The 19,802-nt window shown below is 55.2% G+C and overlaps 1 protein-coding gene across 1 annotated transcript; it reads right to left on the bottom strand.

The window, feature by feature from the left end:
* Window positions 1-1,145: 1,145 nt before the first annotated feature.
* On the bottom strand, window positions 1,146-15,395 carry metH (vitamin B12 dependent methionine synthase; the record flags this gene model as incomplete). Its single annotated transcript, XM_002947079.1, has 18 exons — window positions 1,146-1,433; window positions 1,932-2,128; window positions 2,681-2,936; window positions 3,177-3,278; window positions 3,565-3,642; window positions 3,918-4,073; window positions 4,421-4,576; window positions 5,004-5,156; window positions 5,428-5,622; window positions 5,907-6,003; window positions 6,240-6,470; window positions 6,716-8,316; window positions 8,750-9,260; window positions 9,692-11,292; window positions 11,683-12,193; window positions 12,569-14,169; window positions 14,549-15,004; window positions 15,234-15,395. 18 exons carry the CDS (start codon window positions 15,393-15,395, stop codon window positions 1,146-1,148), a joined length of 8,352 nt encoding a protein of 2,783 aa, XP_002947125.1.
* Between the last annotated feature and the right edge of the window lie 4,407 nt (window positions 15,396-19,802).

Here is a 19,802-nt window from a genome sequence, read left to right as displayed (position 1 = left end):
CTGCCTCGAGGGGAGCTAACTTGCCTAGAATGCTGATCCTAGAATGTCTTTATCTAAGGGTGTATTTCCAGTGCGGATTAAGGCCAGGAATTAACCTTCTGTCCTCCATCGATACTTGCTCAAACGGCTAAGTTGTTGGCAAACCTACCTCGCCCTTTCAACCTTTGGTTTCCTTGCGGAACAAAACTGTGTGGTAAGCTCGTACCAAGGACTTCCGTGCCCTAATCCCTGGCCTTAATCCGCACTGGAAATGCACCCTAAGGCTGGACTGAAAACATGCACGCATTGACAATCGAGGCAGGCACACACGGCACGAGGATTTTGGAGCGGATGTGCAATCGTACTGGGCCTAATCATTTTCAGTATGGCAACTTGATGGCATGTTTCCGACGTAACCTCAGCAGTCATAAACTGCGGTTTCAAATAAGGTTGGCCTTCATTTCTTAACTAGGCGGACGTTGGGGCCGTCTACACGACAGCGACCCAGAAGGACTCTTATTTGCAGCCACTCCTTAATCCCTCAGTCCAGCACATTTCCAAGCACAGGCATGACTGCAAACCCTGAAAGTTACAGACAGTGTCCGCACAAGTGCGGAGGGATCCGTGAAAGCCAGCGGCCCCATGGATCGCTAGGGAAAGTTTAATGTTATGGTGTCGGGGGCGATTATCGCCGTCCCTCCCGCTCACTACAAGCTCAGGATAACGCCTGGAGGATAACAGAAGGCACCCCTGTGCCAGCCATTCAACAAAGGCGTAATGCCGTCCGCTCGCGGCCAACGTATATTATTACCCAATACCTGCATAGCAACAGACACTCGCGAGATACGAACACTAGTTGATACCATCGCTGAATCCCGGATACACCACCAAACAGCCTTGCCACACAGCACGATACATGCCACAACACTGCACTCCTTTTCAGGGCTTTAGTCGATTGCAACGTGCACGTTCGGCTTTCGTTCACCAACCCTGACCCGGAGCATACCGATCCTCGCAGTCCTACTGGCCTGCATTTCTACCTACACGCCAAACCCCTGCAATCCTCTGGGTACACACTTGACGGCACCCATTATGCAATATCAAGACAACAACACACGAATCAAGACCACCAACAGGCAAACAGCACGTGCCTCACGGCTCGCGTATCATGGCTCGTAGTTAAGCATAGTTGCCAACCAGCGTTCCGCATCCTTGATGTCCATATTCTTGCGCACCGCATAGTCTTCCACCTGCTCGCGCGTGATCTTACCGACGGCAAAGTACGACGAACAACGGCCGCCGAAATAGAGGCCGCTGACGCTCGCCGCTGGCCACATGGCCAGCGACTCGGTCAGCTTGATGTCGGTTGTGGCCTCCGCGTCCAGCAGCCCCCACATGGTCAGCTTCTCTGTGTGGTCGGGCTGAGACGGGTAACCCGGTGCGGGACGGATGCCCTGCATGCATTACGTAACAATGTCGCGTGGGAGCTGTGTTTCGCATGACCATCCATGCATGAGAAGCACTGCATGGCGTAACGTGTGGTCGGAGGTCCAAGCTTGCATGAGCAAGGTATGGATATTCGGAAGGCCGCTGACCTGTGTCCACAAGACAAATGCTGGCGGATTTCTAGGCAATGGCAATGCAACAACGCTAGTAACGTACTGTGGTAATGCCGCAGTGTCTGCAAACAAAGCTAACAAACCTAGTCAAGAAGCACGCCTCACACGACACGGTGCGGTCCCAAAGACCACGGTACGGCAACAATTGCTGTGCAAGAACGCCACCAGGATAGCCATAACGCGATAGTCCACCGACCACGCGTGCTCAGTTCACGCTGCAATGGCACCTTCGTGCGGCGCTGTTCGCCGGTTCAGAACTTGGAAATTTCAAATCGTGACAACCGCTATGAGTCACAACTGCCACTCGGCGGAGGGTGAGCGCCCGTGACGCACCTGGTACTTGACCTTAAGCATGTCGTCCACGCTCATCTGCTCGTCCGCCGCGTAGCCCCAGTAATCGCGACGTACCAGCTCGTGCAACCGCTCCGCCAGCGCCTCCGCCAGGCGGTCCGCCAGCGCCTCCGCCATAATGTAGCTGTAGTCGTCCCCGGCGGCCTTAAAGCCGGCAATCACCTCCTCCAAGCCGTGGCCTGCGATATGCATGATAAAGGAACATGGCGCGAGTGCGGGGCCAACAGAAAAGCGAGTCATAGGCCAGGGGGACCCGGAGGGTTTATAAACTAGCGTATAATACTTGGCGTGTCCAGCTCATGTTAGTATCTGGGGTAGTATACTGTTCCCGCCTTACCGTGCCAGCATCCATAGTCATTACGACATGAACTCCTACGACCTAATGTATGATGGCTCACGCCGATGCTTGGGCTGAAGCACCTCGACGTTAAGTTTATGTGAGGTTATTTTCGTCAGCCGTTCGCAAGTCGTTGCCAACCAATTAACTATGACCAGGCGTAAAGACATGCCAGATCAACCTTCCTTTGCACCAGGCTATCGATCCTTACGCACAGATATTAACCCCATCCTCGACGCCGCAGGTGTTCCCATACCAAAATCTGGCATAATGGGACGACGTGTCTAGCGCATAACTTTCCACGCATCGCAAGAACCGATAGTCTGGTACAAAGGATGGTTGACCCTGACGAGGTCTATAGACCTGAACTGCCTCCAGTATGCCCGCGCCCCACCTGCCGAGCATGCAAACATCCCGACATAGTCCTCAAGGCCGCTGCCCTTGGGGGCCACAAAATCCGAAATGCAGTAATAGGGCTCCACGCCATCCTTCTCCGCCTGCTGCCGCAACCCTGCCAGCCGCGCCTTGACGCTGCTGCGCGACTCGTCCGTGTACACCTCAATGTCATCACCCACAGCGGCTGCCGGGTACAAGCCCACCACAGCCTTGAGCGTCACGCGTTTATTCTTCACAAAGTCGTTCAGCATAACCTGCATGGGGCCCAGGACATCATATGCGGCGAAGTCGTGGGCAACAACGGAAGTATAATAGCAAAGCAGTGAGCTGGGCAACTGCAACACTGCATTGGCAATGCGCTGGTTCAGTGCTGACATGCAAGGCCCGGGCCCGCTGATGGGCCTGCTAGACGTTCCTCGGTGATCCCAAGGAGCTTGTTCGCGCCGCTTTGGTCGCATTCGCATTCATCCTCCCATTGCCTGCAACCATCGCACCTGGGCCTCCTCGTACAGCTTCTTAGCCTCCGCACCAACGGTGGCGTCGTTAAAGATGCGTGGGAAGCCTCGGTTTGGGTAGCGGCCGCGTAGCTGCCACACCTGAAAAGCGGCAGAACGGTCACTATTAGAACTTCGCCACATGCATATCGAGGATCCAGTCGCTGACTCTCAATCTATTTCGTTATGCAAGCTAGTCGCCTATAACGCGGATTGTGTACGTGAGTCAGGGATGAGCCAACATCGCCGAGGATTTGCTTACTGCTTTTACCTGTGCTTCCAAATATGGACCCGATGGACTCGATCTAAACTGGAGGCATCATCCCCCTTTGCGATCTGCCCCACATCCTCAACTTATTGATGCTTTACCCATGTCGGATGCACTCACTTGAAAGAACGGGTTCCAGTCAATGTACGGCAGTACGTCCTCTATGGGGTACTCCGTGAAGACCGTGTTCCCAAGGACCTGTGCAGCAGGTCAACGCAAATCAGGAAGGAACATTATCATAAGCGGGAACCCGCAACATGAGGAATCCAGCTCGGCCATCTTCGGCGCCCCGAAGCGACAAGCGAGAACAGCATGGCCGTTACGCCGCCGCTGCTGTGGGGGCCTGTAAGGCAAACTGCTTTCGTATTGGATGGATGTGACAAACCCGAATAAAATGCGCCACAGGTTAGGTGTGCACGATCAAGCACCTAAGCCGTTAACGCCGTGGCGGCAACGACACTCAGGAGGTGCACCTTGGGCTTGAAAGGCGTGTTGATCGGGTCCTTCCAGTCCACGGCAAAGGCCCGCTTCCGCGCCTCTGCCAAGCTCAAGTACTTCCGGTCCTCCAAGGACGCGTAAAATTCCTCGCGCAGCTCCGCGTACTGCTCGGCCACCTCCGAAATAAATTCCTGCGACGCGGCCAGGGAACGCCGCAAATATAGCCCAGCAACTGTTGCCGTGTACTCATAGTCCGGATCCAGCAACTCCGCAAGACAATCGTGCAATGCATGCCTGGCTGACGACCTAGCAGGTAAACTTTTAGCATATATGATGATTTCGCACATGGCCGAGGGCGCCATGAAGGAGAATGTGACCTTCCAAGTCATGTGCATGGAAGGTTGGCCGTAGTCGTGACTGCCAATATGACATTCCATTCACGTCCCCCATTTCTGCCACCATGGTCAGTTCTACCCTCTGCACCCTGCGATCTGTACAGTGCAAATCTACTGCAAGCCAGCCCTGGCCCAACCCGCACCTGTCGTTGTGTCAGGTTCTTATCAACGAAAGCCTGGCAAACCGGCACACTGCGCGACGCGTCCAGCACGTGCACCACAGGGCCGCTGTACACGGGTGCGATCTTAACGGCGGTGTGCATCTTGGATGTAGTCGCGCCGCCGATCAGCAACGGTGTCTGCAAGGACAGGCCAAAAAGGATTTGGAGACCCGGGTCATATGCAGAAGGGGCAGGGGCCGGGCCAAAGGCGGCTTCGGATGCGAAACGACATTATCAAAAGTCTAGCAGTGCTAGGTGTCGGTCGCAGCTGCTGAACACCCTATCTTTCGTATACTTCTTCTTCTTCTATACCTCAAAGAGCTTATCCGGTGTAAGTGCCAAGCAAACGAGCACAATGCGTTGCAAGCAGCAGCTAATGAAATATACCCTGCAATGAGTCATACATCTCCCTGAACAAGCGATCCCGCACAACCGTCTGGATGCAGGCAAGGGAAAAGGCCCATAGGACACGCGAGACGATTTCGTTGCATGCCAGCAGCGGTACTTGAACGTCGGAATGTTGCAAGGCCTGATTTCACCTGCCTTCGTACCCCAATCACCTTACCTTCAGGCCCCGCTCCTCCATCTTCTTGGCCACGGTAACCATCTCGTCCAGCGAAGGGGTGATGAGGCCCGACAAACCTATAATATTGGCCTTATGCTTCTCCGCAGCGTCTAGGATGACGTCCCACGGCGTCATCACACCCAGGTCGATCACCTGGTGCCACATGCAGGCACGCCACCACGTCACTGAGAAGCTTCTCGGGCATTGTGGAACTGACAAGTTAGCATAGCTAACGCAGGAAGGAGCACAGTCGTGTAAACATGAGCGGCAGCCGCCCACAGGACTCAGCCATACGAGGGCGACACTTGCCGTGACTCGTGGTAAACGAGGAGATAAGACATACTTGCGTCGTCCCATGCTTTCTCGCTTGATGTGATGAGAACTAGGGAGGTGTGTGTGGCGGACAACGGACTATGGAATGTACCTTGAAATTGTTGCAGCCAAGCACCACGCCCACAATGTTCTTCCCGATGTCATGCACGTCGCCCTTCACCGTTGCCAGCACAAACACCCCCGCATTCGAGTCCTCGCCGACCGTGCCGCTCAGACGTTTCTCCTCCTCGATGAAGGGCACGAGGTGTCCAACCGCCTTCTTCATGACGCGTGCGGACTTAATCACCTGCGAGCATTATGAGGACAGGGTCTAACTATGAGGACGGGGTCTAACTAAGAAAGGAAGTCAAAAAGATCCATCCGCCAATCTTTGCAGGCCAATCAGCACGCATTAGGTCTGCGGCTGCATTAGTAGCCACACCAACATATTACCTATTCGTGGCTCCTAGAGCATGACCCTTGAACCTGAATACCATGCAGCACTGAGCTTGTACTGACATGTGCGACAGCCCCTGCATTTCCGTGTCTGCCCGTGAAACCGTAAAACCACCAGCGCCTCACGAATCCCACCTGGGGTAGGAACATCTTGCCCGCACCGAAAAGGTCGCCGACAACGTTCATGCCGTCCATCAGTGGGCCCTCAATGACATGCAGCGGCTTCGTATACCTGTGCGGCGATAGGTCACAAAAGCAACCTGATAAAGATCAAGAGCTCGGCTTCAAAGAGTGTCAGGAGGCAGGAGTTCAACCAAAAGCATCTTGTAGGTTGCATAACCATGTAGCGCCTCCGTGAATAAGCCTTCCCCTTGAAGTCCCAACTCGTGGAGTACAATTGACGTCCATAAGCGTTCAGCCTACGGCTAAAACTTTACAATGGGACGCAATTTCCAATTTCTTTCGTACCTGCCACACGTCCTCGCTTCCTCGGTGTCCACGACTGCAAACTCATCAATGCCCTTTACAAGCGCGTACTCAATGCGCTTCTCCACGGGCAAATCCCTCCACGACTCCTCCTTCTTGGCACCAGCGCCCGCCGCTCCCTGAGTCGCACCTTTCTTCACCACCGCCGTGGGCTTGCATTTGGGCTCAAGGAGAGCAGCGAATTCCAGCATACGCTCCGTTGCATTCTCGCACCTTACGGTGTGGAAGCAAGTTGCGTGGGCAACGCGTGGGACAAGGACACCAGCAAAAATGCTTAGCAGTCATGACACCGACCCATCGCCATAGGCGAGAATACGCGACATTCCACCCAAGGTAAACAAGCAATCCACAGGGATTTTGAGGTCCAATGCGCGCATCACGTATAGAAACATGCAGCACCCTGCGAGCATCACGCACAATTCTGCACGAACGCAACACCACGCAGCAAGTCGTCTTACTTGTTAAGCAGCACATCCTCCACGAACTCCAGCAGCTCCTTGTCGATCTTGTCGTAAGCGTCCTCCTTCACCTGTGCCGCGTTGACAATGCCCATATCCATGCCAGCAGCGCAAGCATGCTGCAGGAAGGCGCTGTGGAAGGCGCGACGGACCGCCTCGTTTCCGCGGAAGCTGAACGCGATGTTGCTGACGCCGCCGCTGATCTTGGCGCCCGGGCACAGTCGCTTGATTTCGCGGGTTGCGCGGATAAAGTCCACCGCATAGTTGTTGTGCTCCGGCAGGCCCGTGCCGACGGTGAGGATATTGGGGTCGAAAATAATATCCTGCGGGTTGAAGCCCACCTGCTCTACCAGGAGCTTGTACGCACGGCAGCAGATCCGGACCTTGTCGGCATAGCCGGCTGCCTGGCCCTGCTCATCGAAAGCCATGACCACTACAGCAGCGCCGTGACGCTTCACGATCTCCGCCTGCTTGCAGAATGCCTCCTCGCCCTCCTTCAAGCTGATGCTGTTAACGATGCACTTGCCCTGGCTGCACTTCAAACCGGCCTCCACAATATGGAACTTGCTGCTGTCAATCATGAACGGAACCCGGCTGATCTCAGGGTCGCTGACCAGCAGGTTCACGAAACGGGTCATAGCCGCAACCCCGTCGATCAGGCCGTCGTCCATGTTAATATCCAATACGTCCGCACCCTGCTGAACCTGCTGCAGCGCGATGGCCACGGCCTTTTCGTAATCGTTGTTGATGATGGCCTTCTTGAACAGGATGCTGCCCGCCACGTTGCACCGCTCCCCGATATTGAGGAAGGTCCGGCGCATGTTGGCAGGGTCTGGGTTGTAGTTCAGTGGCTCCAAGCCACTGATACGCATCAGCGGCTCAGTCGCCGGCGGTTTGCGAGGCGGGTACGCAGACGCCATCGCCTTAATGGCCGCGATGTGCTCCGGACCCGTGCCGCAGCAGCCGCCGATGGCATTGACCAGCCCAGCCTCGCAGAACGGCCGGATCTCCTCCGCCATCTCCCCGCCCTTCTGGTCGTAACCGCCCATGGCATTCGGCAGGCCCGCGTTCGGGTAGCACAGCACGTAGCAGTCCGCGCAGGCGCTCAGGTTGGCAATGTACTTGAGCATATCGCTGGCGCCAAGAGCGCAGTTGAGGCCCACAGCCATGGGCTTGGCGTGGTTGATGCTGTTCCAGAACGCCTCGTTGGTTTGGCCGCTCAGCGTGCGGCCGCTGTTGTCGACGATGGTCCCGCTGATGAATACGGGCACACGCACACCACGGTCCGTGAAGAATTGCTCCAGCGCAAACACGGCCGCCTTGGCGTTCAGCGTGTCGAAGATGGTCTCAACAAGGAACATGTCAATGCCGCCCTCGTACAGCGCCTCAATCTGCTTGTAGTACGCATCCACCACCTCATCGTACGTGATGCCGCGGAATGCTGGGTTCTCCACGCTGGGCGACACGCTGAGGGTCTTGTTGGTGGGCCCGATGGCGCCCGCCACGAAGCGCGGGCCGCTCTCCGGATGGGCTGCAAGGAAGTCCTTGACGCACTTTTTGGCAAGTTGGGCCGCCGTGCGGTTGATGAGAGCGACCTCCTCCTGTATTAGGGTGAGTAGTAGTCGTTCAGGCACTGGTTACATCCCCTGTGGCTCTCTGGCTTTTCAAGTAATTTCGAATCATATTATCTAGGTAACAGCAATCAATAACTTATCAGGGCTACGTCCATAGTCCATCATCCCCTTTCGAGGAAAAAATTTTATATGCTAAAAGGACTTAATTGAGGCCACACGAAGCAAGCTAGGTAGTCCAACATGACCGAAACTCCGCCTCAGTCATCTAGCATGTCAGAAAGTACCGCAGGTTTGACGTCACGAAATAGTTTAATCTTGAATGGGAGCTCATAATGGGTGTCCCAAGAACAGGACGCATCCCAAACAAGAGACAAGATAATAGAACATTTGCGACATGGAAAGTGCCGAACAGGATGCAATACCAGAACTACCATCTCACAACCCTCTCCCCCGTACTTACATCCGCCTGCAGCTCGTAGTCCGCCTGGCTGATGCATGTACCATTGAAAGTGTTGGTCTCAATGATGTCAGCCCCTGCCTCCAGGTACGCCGTGTGGATCTGGCCGATCACGTCCGGCCGGGTAATAACCAGCACGTCGTTGTTGCCCTTGAGCTCGTGGCTGTGGTTGGCATACCGCTCGCCACGGAAATCCTCCTCCTCAAGCTTGTATTTTTGCACCTGCGTGCCCATAGCGCCATCAATAAAGATGATGCGCTCCCGGAGCAGCTTATCCAACTGCCCAAACACAGGGGACTCCTGGCGCTTTTCAATGCACGCCTTGTAGGATGGAACCGGCGGCAGGTCACTGTCCGGCGCCAACGGGTCGAAGCCCTTCGGAATGGGGTTCAACCGCGGTGTAATCTTGGGGCCGGAGGGCTGCTGGCTGTTCAGGCGCCGGACGTTAGTTGGAGGGCTCTTTGGGTCCAGCGTCGCCGCAAACTCCAGCATGCGCTCGGTGGCATTCTCACACCTTAAGCGACAAAAGTTTAAAAAACACTACGTTAGATCACATGAATGCTAACCCATAAACATCAGCGAACAAGGGAATGGCAGCTGTGCCAGGTAAGTGGTTAAAAGTCACACGCCTGGTAATTTATAAACAGCCATAGCACGTCCACCAGCAACCAGCTACAAGGCCCGGCACAATACAAAGCAGGGATGCATGATGAAAAGAAGTTGTGGAAGATTTTCGTGGAAGCAAAGAAGATACATAGTCACAGAAGTCGTCGGCTACACGTGAACGCGCTCAACAAGAGAAAGTTCTAGCAGGACACAACCTGTGCTACCAAGTTGACTGCAAGGAAATCCAAGGACTTCCCTTCGTTACACCTTACTGGTCTACGACAAGAAATTGACAGCATAAATGGCCGTCCAGCAAGCGACTAGCACGAAAACGTTCACCTGTTAAGCAGCACATCCTCCACGAACTCCAGCAGCTCCTTGTCGATCTTGTCGTAAGCGTCCTCCTTCACCTGTGCCGCGTTGACAATGCCCATATCCATGCCAGCAGCGCAAGCATGCTGCAGGAAAGCACTGTGGAAGGCGCGACGGACCGCCTCGTTTCCGCGGAAGCTGAACGCGATGTTGCTGACGCCGCCGCTGATCTTGGCGCCCGGGCACAGTCGCTTGATTTCGCGGGTTGCGCGGATAAAGTCCACCGCATAGTTGTTGTGCTCCGGCAGGCCCGTGCCGACGGTGAGGATATTGGGGTCGAAAATAATATCCTGCGGGTTGAAGCCCACCTGCTCTACCAGGAGCTTGTACGCACGGCAGCAGATCCGGACCTTGTCGGCATAGCCGGCTGCCTGGCCCTGCTCATCGAAAGCCATGATCACTACAGCAGCGCCGTGACGCTTCACGATCTCTGCCTGCTTGCAGAATGCCTCCTCGCCCTCCTTCAAGCTGATGCTGTTAACGATGCACTTGCCCTGGCTGCACTTCAAACCGGCCTCCACAATATGGAACTTGCTGCTGTCAATCATGAACGGAACCCGGCTGATCTCAGGGTCGCTGACCAGCAGGTTCACGAAACGGGTCATAGCCGCAACCCCGTCGATCAGGCCGTCGTCCATGTTAATATCCAGTACGTCCGCGCCTTGTTGAACCTGCTGCAGCGCGATGGCCACGGCCTTTTCGTAATCGTTGTTGATGATGGCCTTCTTGAACAGGATGCTGCCCGCCACGTTGCACCGCTCCCCGATATTGAGGAAGGTCCGGCGCATGTTGGCAGGGTCTGGGTTGTAGTTCAGAGGCTCCAAGCCACTGATGCGCATCAGCGGCTCAGTCGCCGGCGGTTTGCGAGGCGGGTACGCAGACGCCATCGCCTTAATGGCCGCGATGTGCTCCGGACCCGTGCCGCAGCAGCCGCCGATGGCATTGACCAGCCCAGCCTCGCAGAACGGCCGGATCTCCTCCGCCATCTCCTCGCCCTTCTGGTCGTAACCGCCCATGGCATTCGGCAGCCCCGCGTTCGGGTAGCACAGCACGTAGCAGTCCGCGCAGGCGCTCAGGTTGGCGATGTACTTGAGCATATCGCTGGCGCCAAGAGCGCAGTTGAGGCCCACAGCCATGGGCTTGGCGTGGTTGATGCTGTTCCAGAACGCCTCGTTGGTTTGGCCGCTCAGCGTGCGGCCGCTGTTGTCGACGATGGTCCCGCTGATGAACACGGGCACACGCACGCCACGGTCCGTGAAGAATTGCTCCAGCGCAAACACGGCCGCCTTGGCGTTCAGCGTGTCGAAGATGGTCTCAACAAGGAACATGTCAATGCCGCCCTCGTACAGCGCCTCAATCTGCTTGTAGTACGCATCCACCACCTCATCGTACGTGATGCCGCGGAATGCTGGGTTCTCCACGCTGGGCGACACGCTGAGGGTCTTGTTGGTGGGCCCGATGGCGCCCGCCACGAAGCGCGGGCCGCTCTCCGGATGGGCTGCAAGGAAGTCCTTGACGCACTTTTTGGCAAGTTGGGCCGCCGTGCGGTTGATGAGAGCGACCTCCTCCTGTATTAGCGAGAGCATCAGCGGAAGCCGTTATGAAGGCATCATGACCAAGGCGGTGCCAAGCAGGACGGCCCCTTGGGCTTATGGGCCAACACCACATTCGACGGAAGTTTACATTTCCTCCTTTTTTTTGGAACCCCTACCACGCTTAACACACGCGAACACAACACACGGTCGATCAGCCCGGTCATTCCCGCTTCCGAAGGCGCCATTGGGATATAATGGCTTCAGCTCCAGATAAAATTATGCATTAGGAGGATTGAACTATGCAGTAAGAAATTCAAAATAAGCAAAACAGAGACCAGCCGAACCGAAGCCGCGCAAGAGTGAAGCTAACCCAGGTTGACCCTCCAACTCTACACATCTCACAACCCTCTCCCCCGTACTTACATCCGCCTGCAGCTCGTAGTCCGCCTGGCTGATGCATGTGCCATTGAAAGTGTTGGTCTCAATGATGTCAGCCCCTGCCTCCAGGTACGCCGTGTGGATCTGGCCGATCACGTCCGGCCGGGTAATAACCAGCACGTCGTTGTTGCCCTTGAGCTCGTGGCTGTGGTTGGCATACCGCTCGCCACGGAAATCCTCCTCCTCAAGCTTGTATTTTTGCACCTGCGTGCCCATAGCGCCATCAATGAAGATGATGCGCTCCCGGAGCAGCTTATCCAACTGCCCAAACACAGGGGACTCCTGGCGCTTTTCAATGCACGCCTTGTAGGATGGAACCGGCGGCAGGTCACTGTCCGGCGCCAACGGGTCGAAGCCCTTCGGAATGGGGTTCAACCGCGGTGTAATCTTGGGGCCGGAGGGCTGCTGGCTGTTCAGGCGCCGGACGTTAGTTGGAGGGCTCTTTGGGTCCAGCGTCGCCGCAAACTCCAGCATGCGCTCGGTGGCATCATCACGCCTGTGCAAACCATTTACAAGTGCATACCCGGGCGAGACAAGTGACCAAGTCGGCCAGCAGCCGTACATTTCAGCCCGATTATGCGTCTCAGTCCGTGAAAGCCAGGGTGCCAGGAGAAGATGGTGAAGGATGCGAGCAATACCTCGCCTGAGCACCCCAGCCGCAGCAAGGTATAACCCAAAGTCATCCTGATTCAAACACTTCATAGTTGACAGGTGAACTAGAGATGAGCCCCAACCCCTTTGCTAGTGAAAACGCTAGTAAAAAGCTAGTGTATAACGATGTTGACTCAAATCCTCCAGGAGGAACAGATTGATAAAGAAATGCTCATACCAAGAAGAGCTTGCTTTGTACTTCCGTTTAATCGGACCACACCTGTTTAGCAGCACATCCTCCACGAACTCCAGCAGCTCCTTGTCGATCTTGTCGTAAGCGTCCTCCTTCACCTGTGCCGCATTGACAATGCCCATATCCATGCCAGCAGCGCAAGCATGCAGCAGGAAGGCGCTGTGGAAGGCGCGACGGACCGCCTCGTTTCCGCGGAAGCTGAACGCGATGTTGCTGACGCCGCCGCTGATCTTGGCGCCCGGGCACAGCCGCTTGATTTCGCGGGTTGCGCGGATAAAGTCCACCGCATAGTTGTTGTGCTCCGGCAGGCCCGTGCCGATGGTGAGGATATTGGGGTCGAAAATAATATCCTGCGGGTTGAAGCCCACCTGCTCTACCAGGAGCTTGTACGCACGGCAGCAGATCCGGACCTTGTCGGCATAGCCGGCTGCCTGGCCCTGCTCATCGAAAGCCATGACCACTACAGCAGCGCCGTGACGCTTCACGATCTCCGCCTGCTTGCAGAATGCCTCCTCGCCCTCCTTCAAGCTGATGCTGTTAACGATGCACTTGCCCTGGCTGCACTTCAAACCGGCCTCCACAATATGGAACTTGCTGCTGTCAATCATGAACGGAACCCGGCTGATCTCAGGGTCGCTGACCAGCAGGTTCACGAAACGGGTCATAGCCGCAACCCCGTCGATCAGGCCGTCGTCCATGTTAATATCCAATACGTCCGCACCCTGCTGAACCTGCTGCAGCGCGATGGCCACGGCCTTTTCGTAATCGTTGTTGATGATGGCCTTCTTGAACAGGATGCTGCCCGCCACGTTGCACCGCTCCCCGATATTGAGGAAGGTCCGGCGCATGTTGGCAGGGTCTGGGTTGTAGTTCAGAGGCTCCAAGCCACTGATGCGCATCAGCGGCTCAGTCGCCGGCGGCTTGCGAGGTGGGTACGCAGACGCCATCGCCTTAATGGCCGCGATGTGCTCCGGACCCGTGCCGCAGCAGCCGCCGATGGCATTGACCAGCCCAGCCTCGCAGAACGGCCGGATCTCCTCCGCCATCTCCCCGCCCTTCTGGTCGTAACCGCCCATGGCATTCGGCAGGCCCGCGTTCGGGTAGCACAGCACGTAGCAGTCCGCGCAGGCGCTCAGGTTGGCGATGTACTTGAGCATATCGCTGGCGCCAAGAGCGCAGTTGAGGCCCACAGCCATGGGCTTGGCGTGGTTGATGCTGTTCCAGAACGCCTCGTTGGTTTGGCCGCTCAGCGTGCGGCCGCTGTTGTCGACGATGGTCCCGCTGATGAACACGGGCACACGCACACCACGGTCCGTGAAGAATTGCTCCAGCGCAAACACGGCCGCCTTGGCGTTCAGCGTGTCGAAGATGGTCTCAACAAGGAACATGTCAACGCCGCCCTCGTACAGCGCCTCAATCTGCTTGTAGTACGCATCCACCACCTCATCGTACGTGATGCCGCGGAATGCTGGGTTCTCCACGCTGGGCGACACGCTGAGGGTCTTGTTGGTGGGCCCGATGGCGCCCGCCACGAAGCGCGGGCCGCTCTCCGGATGGGCTGCAAGGAAGTCCTTGACGCACTTTTTGGCAAGTTGGGCCGCCGTGCGGTTGATGAGAGCGACCTCCTCCTGTATGCGATGATTAAGGAAAGAGCACGCCGTATTAGATTTGTGGTGGCTCGACACAGCCGGTAACAGGATTAGATATAGAACGGTCACTGGCAATACAGCGCAATCCTGTTGGTATCATAACAATTGGCAATCACATCTAAGTTTCTCAATTAAGGTTCTGCGTGACGTCGACATAGTTAGCACTCGCTAACAGAAACATGCCCCCATTTGGGTCTCCGTCAATCCAACGGACACAAAATCCATCTGGCCGCCCGGTAAACACGACGACTTCCTAATCACGTGGTGAGATGTGTAGCCCACCTCCTTACGGCCACCAATGACTAGGGGAATCCACTTACACAACCCATTGGCACCCCTTTGATAAACAATTTCTTACATCCGCCTGCAGCTCGTAGTCCGCCTGGCTAATGCATGTGCCATTGAAAGTGTTGGTCTCAATAATGTCAGCCCCTGCCTCCAGGTACGCCGTGTGGATCTCGCCGATCACGTCCGGCCGGGTAATAACCAGCACGTCGTTGTTGCCCTTGAGCTCGTGGCTGTGGTTGGCATACCGCTCGCCACGGAAATCCTCCTCCTGAAGCTTGTACTTTTGCACCTGCGTGCCCATAGCGCCATCAATGAAGATGATGCGCTCCCGGAGCAGCTTATCCAACTGGGCATGCACTGCAGGCTGCTGAACCACGGGTGCTTCGCTGGCTCCGGCGGAGGCAGCCGTCGCCGCCTCCGGCTCCTCAGCCCCGGCGTCATGGCCACAAATTCGCGCCTCCGCAGTGCCGACGCTTACTGCGACCTCCTCGGCGGGCTCCGCGATGGGCTGCTTTATTGCGCGCTGCTGTGTGTTGGCCGCCGACTCCTCAGGCGGACCTGCACAGGAGCGCCTGGTTAGCTGGTGTCTCCAATTAACCATCTACGCGGTTACATTTCGACAACAGTCATACCTGCTGCCTTCCGTGTCCCTTGCGTTTGGCGACTGGAAAAAGCGAAGCCCGCCTACAAGTGGTGGTAACACGTACTCGCGAATCGGGCAAATATAGTATGATAGTTTTAAAAAGGATGCCTACCGCTGCAAGCGCAAACGCTGGGATTGCGATCACGGACAGACTTGCAATCAGCGGCAGCAAAACAGGCCACGCCGCTGCTCCGCACGCCGCCGAAGCCACAACAGCCAAGATGACATGTATAGGATACCTCCATAACGTGTCAAAGGCTTGTCCGAGTTTCATTTTTCTCGGACTATTCAAGCTCAGACAGGAGAGATTTTAAGGATGAAGAGTGCCGTCCTATGCATATCCTATTGGCTCTGTGTGCAACATAAAAAGGAAAAACTACGAGACCGTCGCTTTCCCTTGGAATGGAGCGCAGTTCGTTGTGCAACTTTGTTTCGGAGCGACGTCTCAGTCCCGCGGGCCTTTACTCAACCTAGCGTGCATACATTCCTCCGTTTCATACGATGATAACTTCAGAAAGGTTGCAAAATATGAATAATTTAAGTATAACCTGATCCTTGGACAAATTATTGCATAGAGTTTAAATAGTTCGCGTGCATGGGACAAAATCATCTCTAATCCTGCATATATGTGTGTATATTTTTTCGTGTCATTGTGTAAATTGCTGGAGACGCAATTAAGTAACACGAATGCACTTTGTGCTCCGCTGCACGCCGCAGCTTCTAGGCCTGTGCTTCCACTGAGCTGGCGCAGCATGGCTCGCCTTAAGGACCCACTGCTGTCGCTGGGCAGCGGGAGGGAATCACCGTCGCCACCGTGCAGCGGGAGGTACCGGCCCCCGCCGTCGCACACCAGGAAATCGCCACAGCTGCTGCTAACCGGCGGGAGCCAATTACCCAGCCCGCTTGGCAACGGTAGAAAATCACCGCCACCTCCGTGCAGCGGAAGGTTCCATACACCGCCACCACGCAACGGGATATCGTCACCGACAGGCCAACACAGACGGACCAGGCGGATGCTGAGGCAGACCGCCCATACATCATGCGGTCAGTTCGCCGGCAGACCCAGCCACAGGACCTGTCCTCGGAGAGCGCCGAGGATGATACTCCCATGGAAAATGCGTTTTTCCCTATCACCCCTCCCGGACCTCCAGCTGGATGCCTTCCCTGTTGCCAACACCTGGTCAGGGCACTACAACTCCTCGACTCCCCATCGGGTAACGGCGCCGACATGGACTGGACCTCATGTAACGCAGCAGACACACCGTCCATGGCAGGGAGCCGTGCAACTGCTGCACATCGGCTCCCACAACGTCCGCAGCCTCCTGGGCTAAGGGTATAACAGCGCTGCTCAACGCACAGCCCAAGTTCATTCATCAATGGGCTCGGCAGCGGTTAGATATTGTTTCCCTCCAAGAACCAGGGTACGGCAGACCGCGTGTTGTAGCATATGCATTGCAAATCGAAACGTGAAGCCTGCCTCAGGCTTCTGCTCCGGCCACGGCATAAAGCTGTGCTCCAAGCGTGGGTCGAATATGAATTCTAAACTTCAGGTCGTTTCTGTGAGCAAAGACGATTTTCAGTAGGTTCGGGGATTTAGAGAATGACTGTTGTACAGATCCTTGGTGTTCAGTCCTGGTGTGTTCTTACAAATAATTTCTTAACAGCCATATCAATTTCAAAGGACTTCATATTCGTTATCATGCTTGCATATTTCTCAATAATCTTTTCATTACTGTGTAGCTATCACGCTACAACACCACGTATCTCAAGCTCGAACGGTCCTCATGACCACTCTCGGCCTTTCCACCTAGGCCAGTGGGTATTCTGGTGGACCCTGCACCGAACAACTGGCCGGGGGATGGAACGGTAATCCTCATCTGCAGCACCCTACTCCCCAGCGGGGCCTTAACCTTCCCGCGGGTGCAGGCCCAGCCCACGGCGTCTGGGGACGGTCGCCTGATGAGCCTACCCATATGTTGGTGAGACCACACCTTCATATTGGTAAGTGCGTACCTTCCCAGCATGGATCCCCTGGGCTCAGCGGGCACTCATACGGCGGCATCTCCAGCCGCTCATGGTGGACGCTGGGCTCCACATCTGGGCAGCTGACTTCAATTTTGTCAACAATCCCAACTTGGATGCATCCACACCGTTGGCACGGACGAATGATGTCAACACCACGGCGGAATTTAACAGTGCATGTCCAGGAATGGCTGACACATTCCGCATAATCCACCCTAGACAGTGTGCTTATATGTATGCCCATCCAGTGGGGGCCTTCTGTATTGATTGAATCATGGTATCTCATGCCCTGCAGGCGGCGATCTGCAGCAACGATACAGCCTCAGGGACCTCCAGCAGACCATTGCATCACCCACACTACACTCTGTGATGGCCATGGTGCACATACACCAGGCTGCTACACCTGCCTCATACCAGGCTGCGCTTACTGGACCACAATGATAATTGGGTAAGTAGCATGGCAGAATCAGCCCCCACGGACCCAGAGGACCTCAGTAACTGGGTGGCCAGGCTTCAAGTGGGCGCTGGTCCTGTTCACCACCCACCTGAACCAGCAGGCATACTTTGTGTCAGATGATTGGGGCCAACAATGAGGCTGCTGCACAGGCCCAGGCCGATAGCATCCTGGCAGAAGTGGAGGAGGGGGATGCTTCGGCTCCTACACATGCAGTTCTCGCTCGATTGGCACAGGTGGATGCAGCACACCATGCTATGGCCAGCATTGCACTATGCACATGGTACCTCTCCCACTGGCATCAACTAAGACTGTCCGCTTGCCCCCATCCTCTATCTAGAGCCAGCGCAAGCACTACTGGTTGCGTGGTCAATTCCGACTTTTGGAGTCATCTAACTGATTTTGCGACAGGGGACACTCCGCCAAAACGGTGGGAGCAGGTGCCTGACAACCACCCTTTCCTATCAGTCAACACTGTAAACAAGGTCGTTTGTCAAAGACTGGACGATTTCTGAGGATTCGCGTCTGAGGCTGATCTCGTTAGTCTGACCATACTAGCTGAGGATTCATGTCCAGTGGAGTTATTACTGCCTGGCCAATTTTGTTTTGATTAAGGCCCACAATGGTGTGTGGGTTGTTCCTTTGAGGGTTGCACTCGACCCGATCGGGATTCACATTAATAATCGCATCCTCCGGTCCTGTGAGCTGTTGGGACATTTGCTTCCTTGGGACCGGTAACTTTGGACTGGGCTCCTTGGGTTTCGGGTGATTTGTACCTTCAGATGCTCTGAATCTGCGCCTCACTGAAAACCAATGTATTACGTTCATAGTCCATGGCCTCCTGGCTTTGACGGAAACCCCCGCACTCGTGCGGCACTTGTAACTTGTAATGAAGCCCATACCAAGCCTTACCATAGAAGGGGATCCCGGCCCTGCCTGTCGTTTGCAATTTCTTGGCATCGTCATGCCCTGTCGTGCGTAGGATTGGAGGAGGTTTAAGACAGTCCCTAGCAGGCTATGTATGTCTATGCCCCTTTTAGTCAGCGCCACGCAGCACCAGTTACCGCACAAGAGCCCAGGACACGAATAATAGGCTCAAGGGATAGATAACGTGCTGACCAGAGCCCAAAGGTCCCCAGGACAGGGAGGTAAACACGTAGTTATCTAGTCGCGTGGACAGAACCAAGATATCACGATGCACAGGATTTGGGGACCTAGCGATAGGTCCCAAAAAATTGTGCATTGTGATGTCTTGGTTCTTATCCGAAAGCAACCTGGTTGGCGCAACTCTGCGCAACTAACACAGCACCTTGGCAATTTTTTTAAGGGTGAAGTAAGGACATCTTCTGGGTTTCCAATGCAGCCAAGAGGATGATGGATATTCAGGTAAGCCTGCAGACCTGTGCCATGTAATACGGGTATGCATATAGCACGTACTCGTGCAGGCACCGTGGAGAATTGCAGGCGTAAAGGATGTTGCCAGATACCATGAGGCGCGAGGCTCAACACTTAAAACAAGAAATCTGCAGAAACGCTGCCATGTATTATGGCAATCGTACACAGCCAGCCATGCCCGTTCAACGCTAAGTCCAATGCAAAATAGAGTTGATTGTTAATTCCTCATTCAAGACCAACAATGATTGAATCCAGTAAGAAGGCGTGCCCACTTGGTCTGCTTTCCGTCGCGTGAAGTGTGTGACTGGGTGTGGAATTAGCCGAGCTCAGTGCAAGGACATAAAGAGCAAGGCATAAGTCAAGACGATCCTTGGTCGAGGATTAACCTCATTAATAGCTGGGCACAGCGGCAGACGCAGCCTCGCACGCATGTTGAGTAACGTACGGCAAAGGTACGGATTTTGGCTCGAAAAAAGGCAGAACACCCTCTTGATCATGATACAGCATCTTTATCCTCTTCTTTGACCGGACGTGAAATTTGCAAGTGTCTGCGCTGCATTGACCCGAACGACACTTCCTTGCACATCCTAAGCGACGCCGCCTACTTCTTTATCCGATGCGTGTCCCGGAGCGCTTTCAATCATAGCAATATGTGATACGCATTTGTCAAAGCAAATAGCCTTCTTCGTTTAGCGGGCTGCTTACCTCCAGGCTCTCTTGCATAGTTGGACTACTCCTGGTGTTTATTACCTGCTAGTAGTTTGCTATAGAGATGATTTTGGCCCAAGCTTGTGCGATTACTTAATGCGA

This window comes from Volvox carteri (assembly GCF_000143455.1).
Source record: "Volvox carteri f. nagariensis unplaced genomic scaffold VOLCAscaffold_5, whole genome shotgun sequence".
Classification (NCBI taxonomy): domain Eukaryota; kingdom Viridiplantae; phylum Chlorophyta; class Chlorophyceae; order Chlamydomonadales; family Volvocaceae; genus Volvox; species Volvox carteri.
This window is presented reverse-complemented; position numbering and strand designations above follow the sequence as displayed.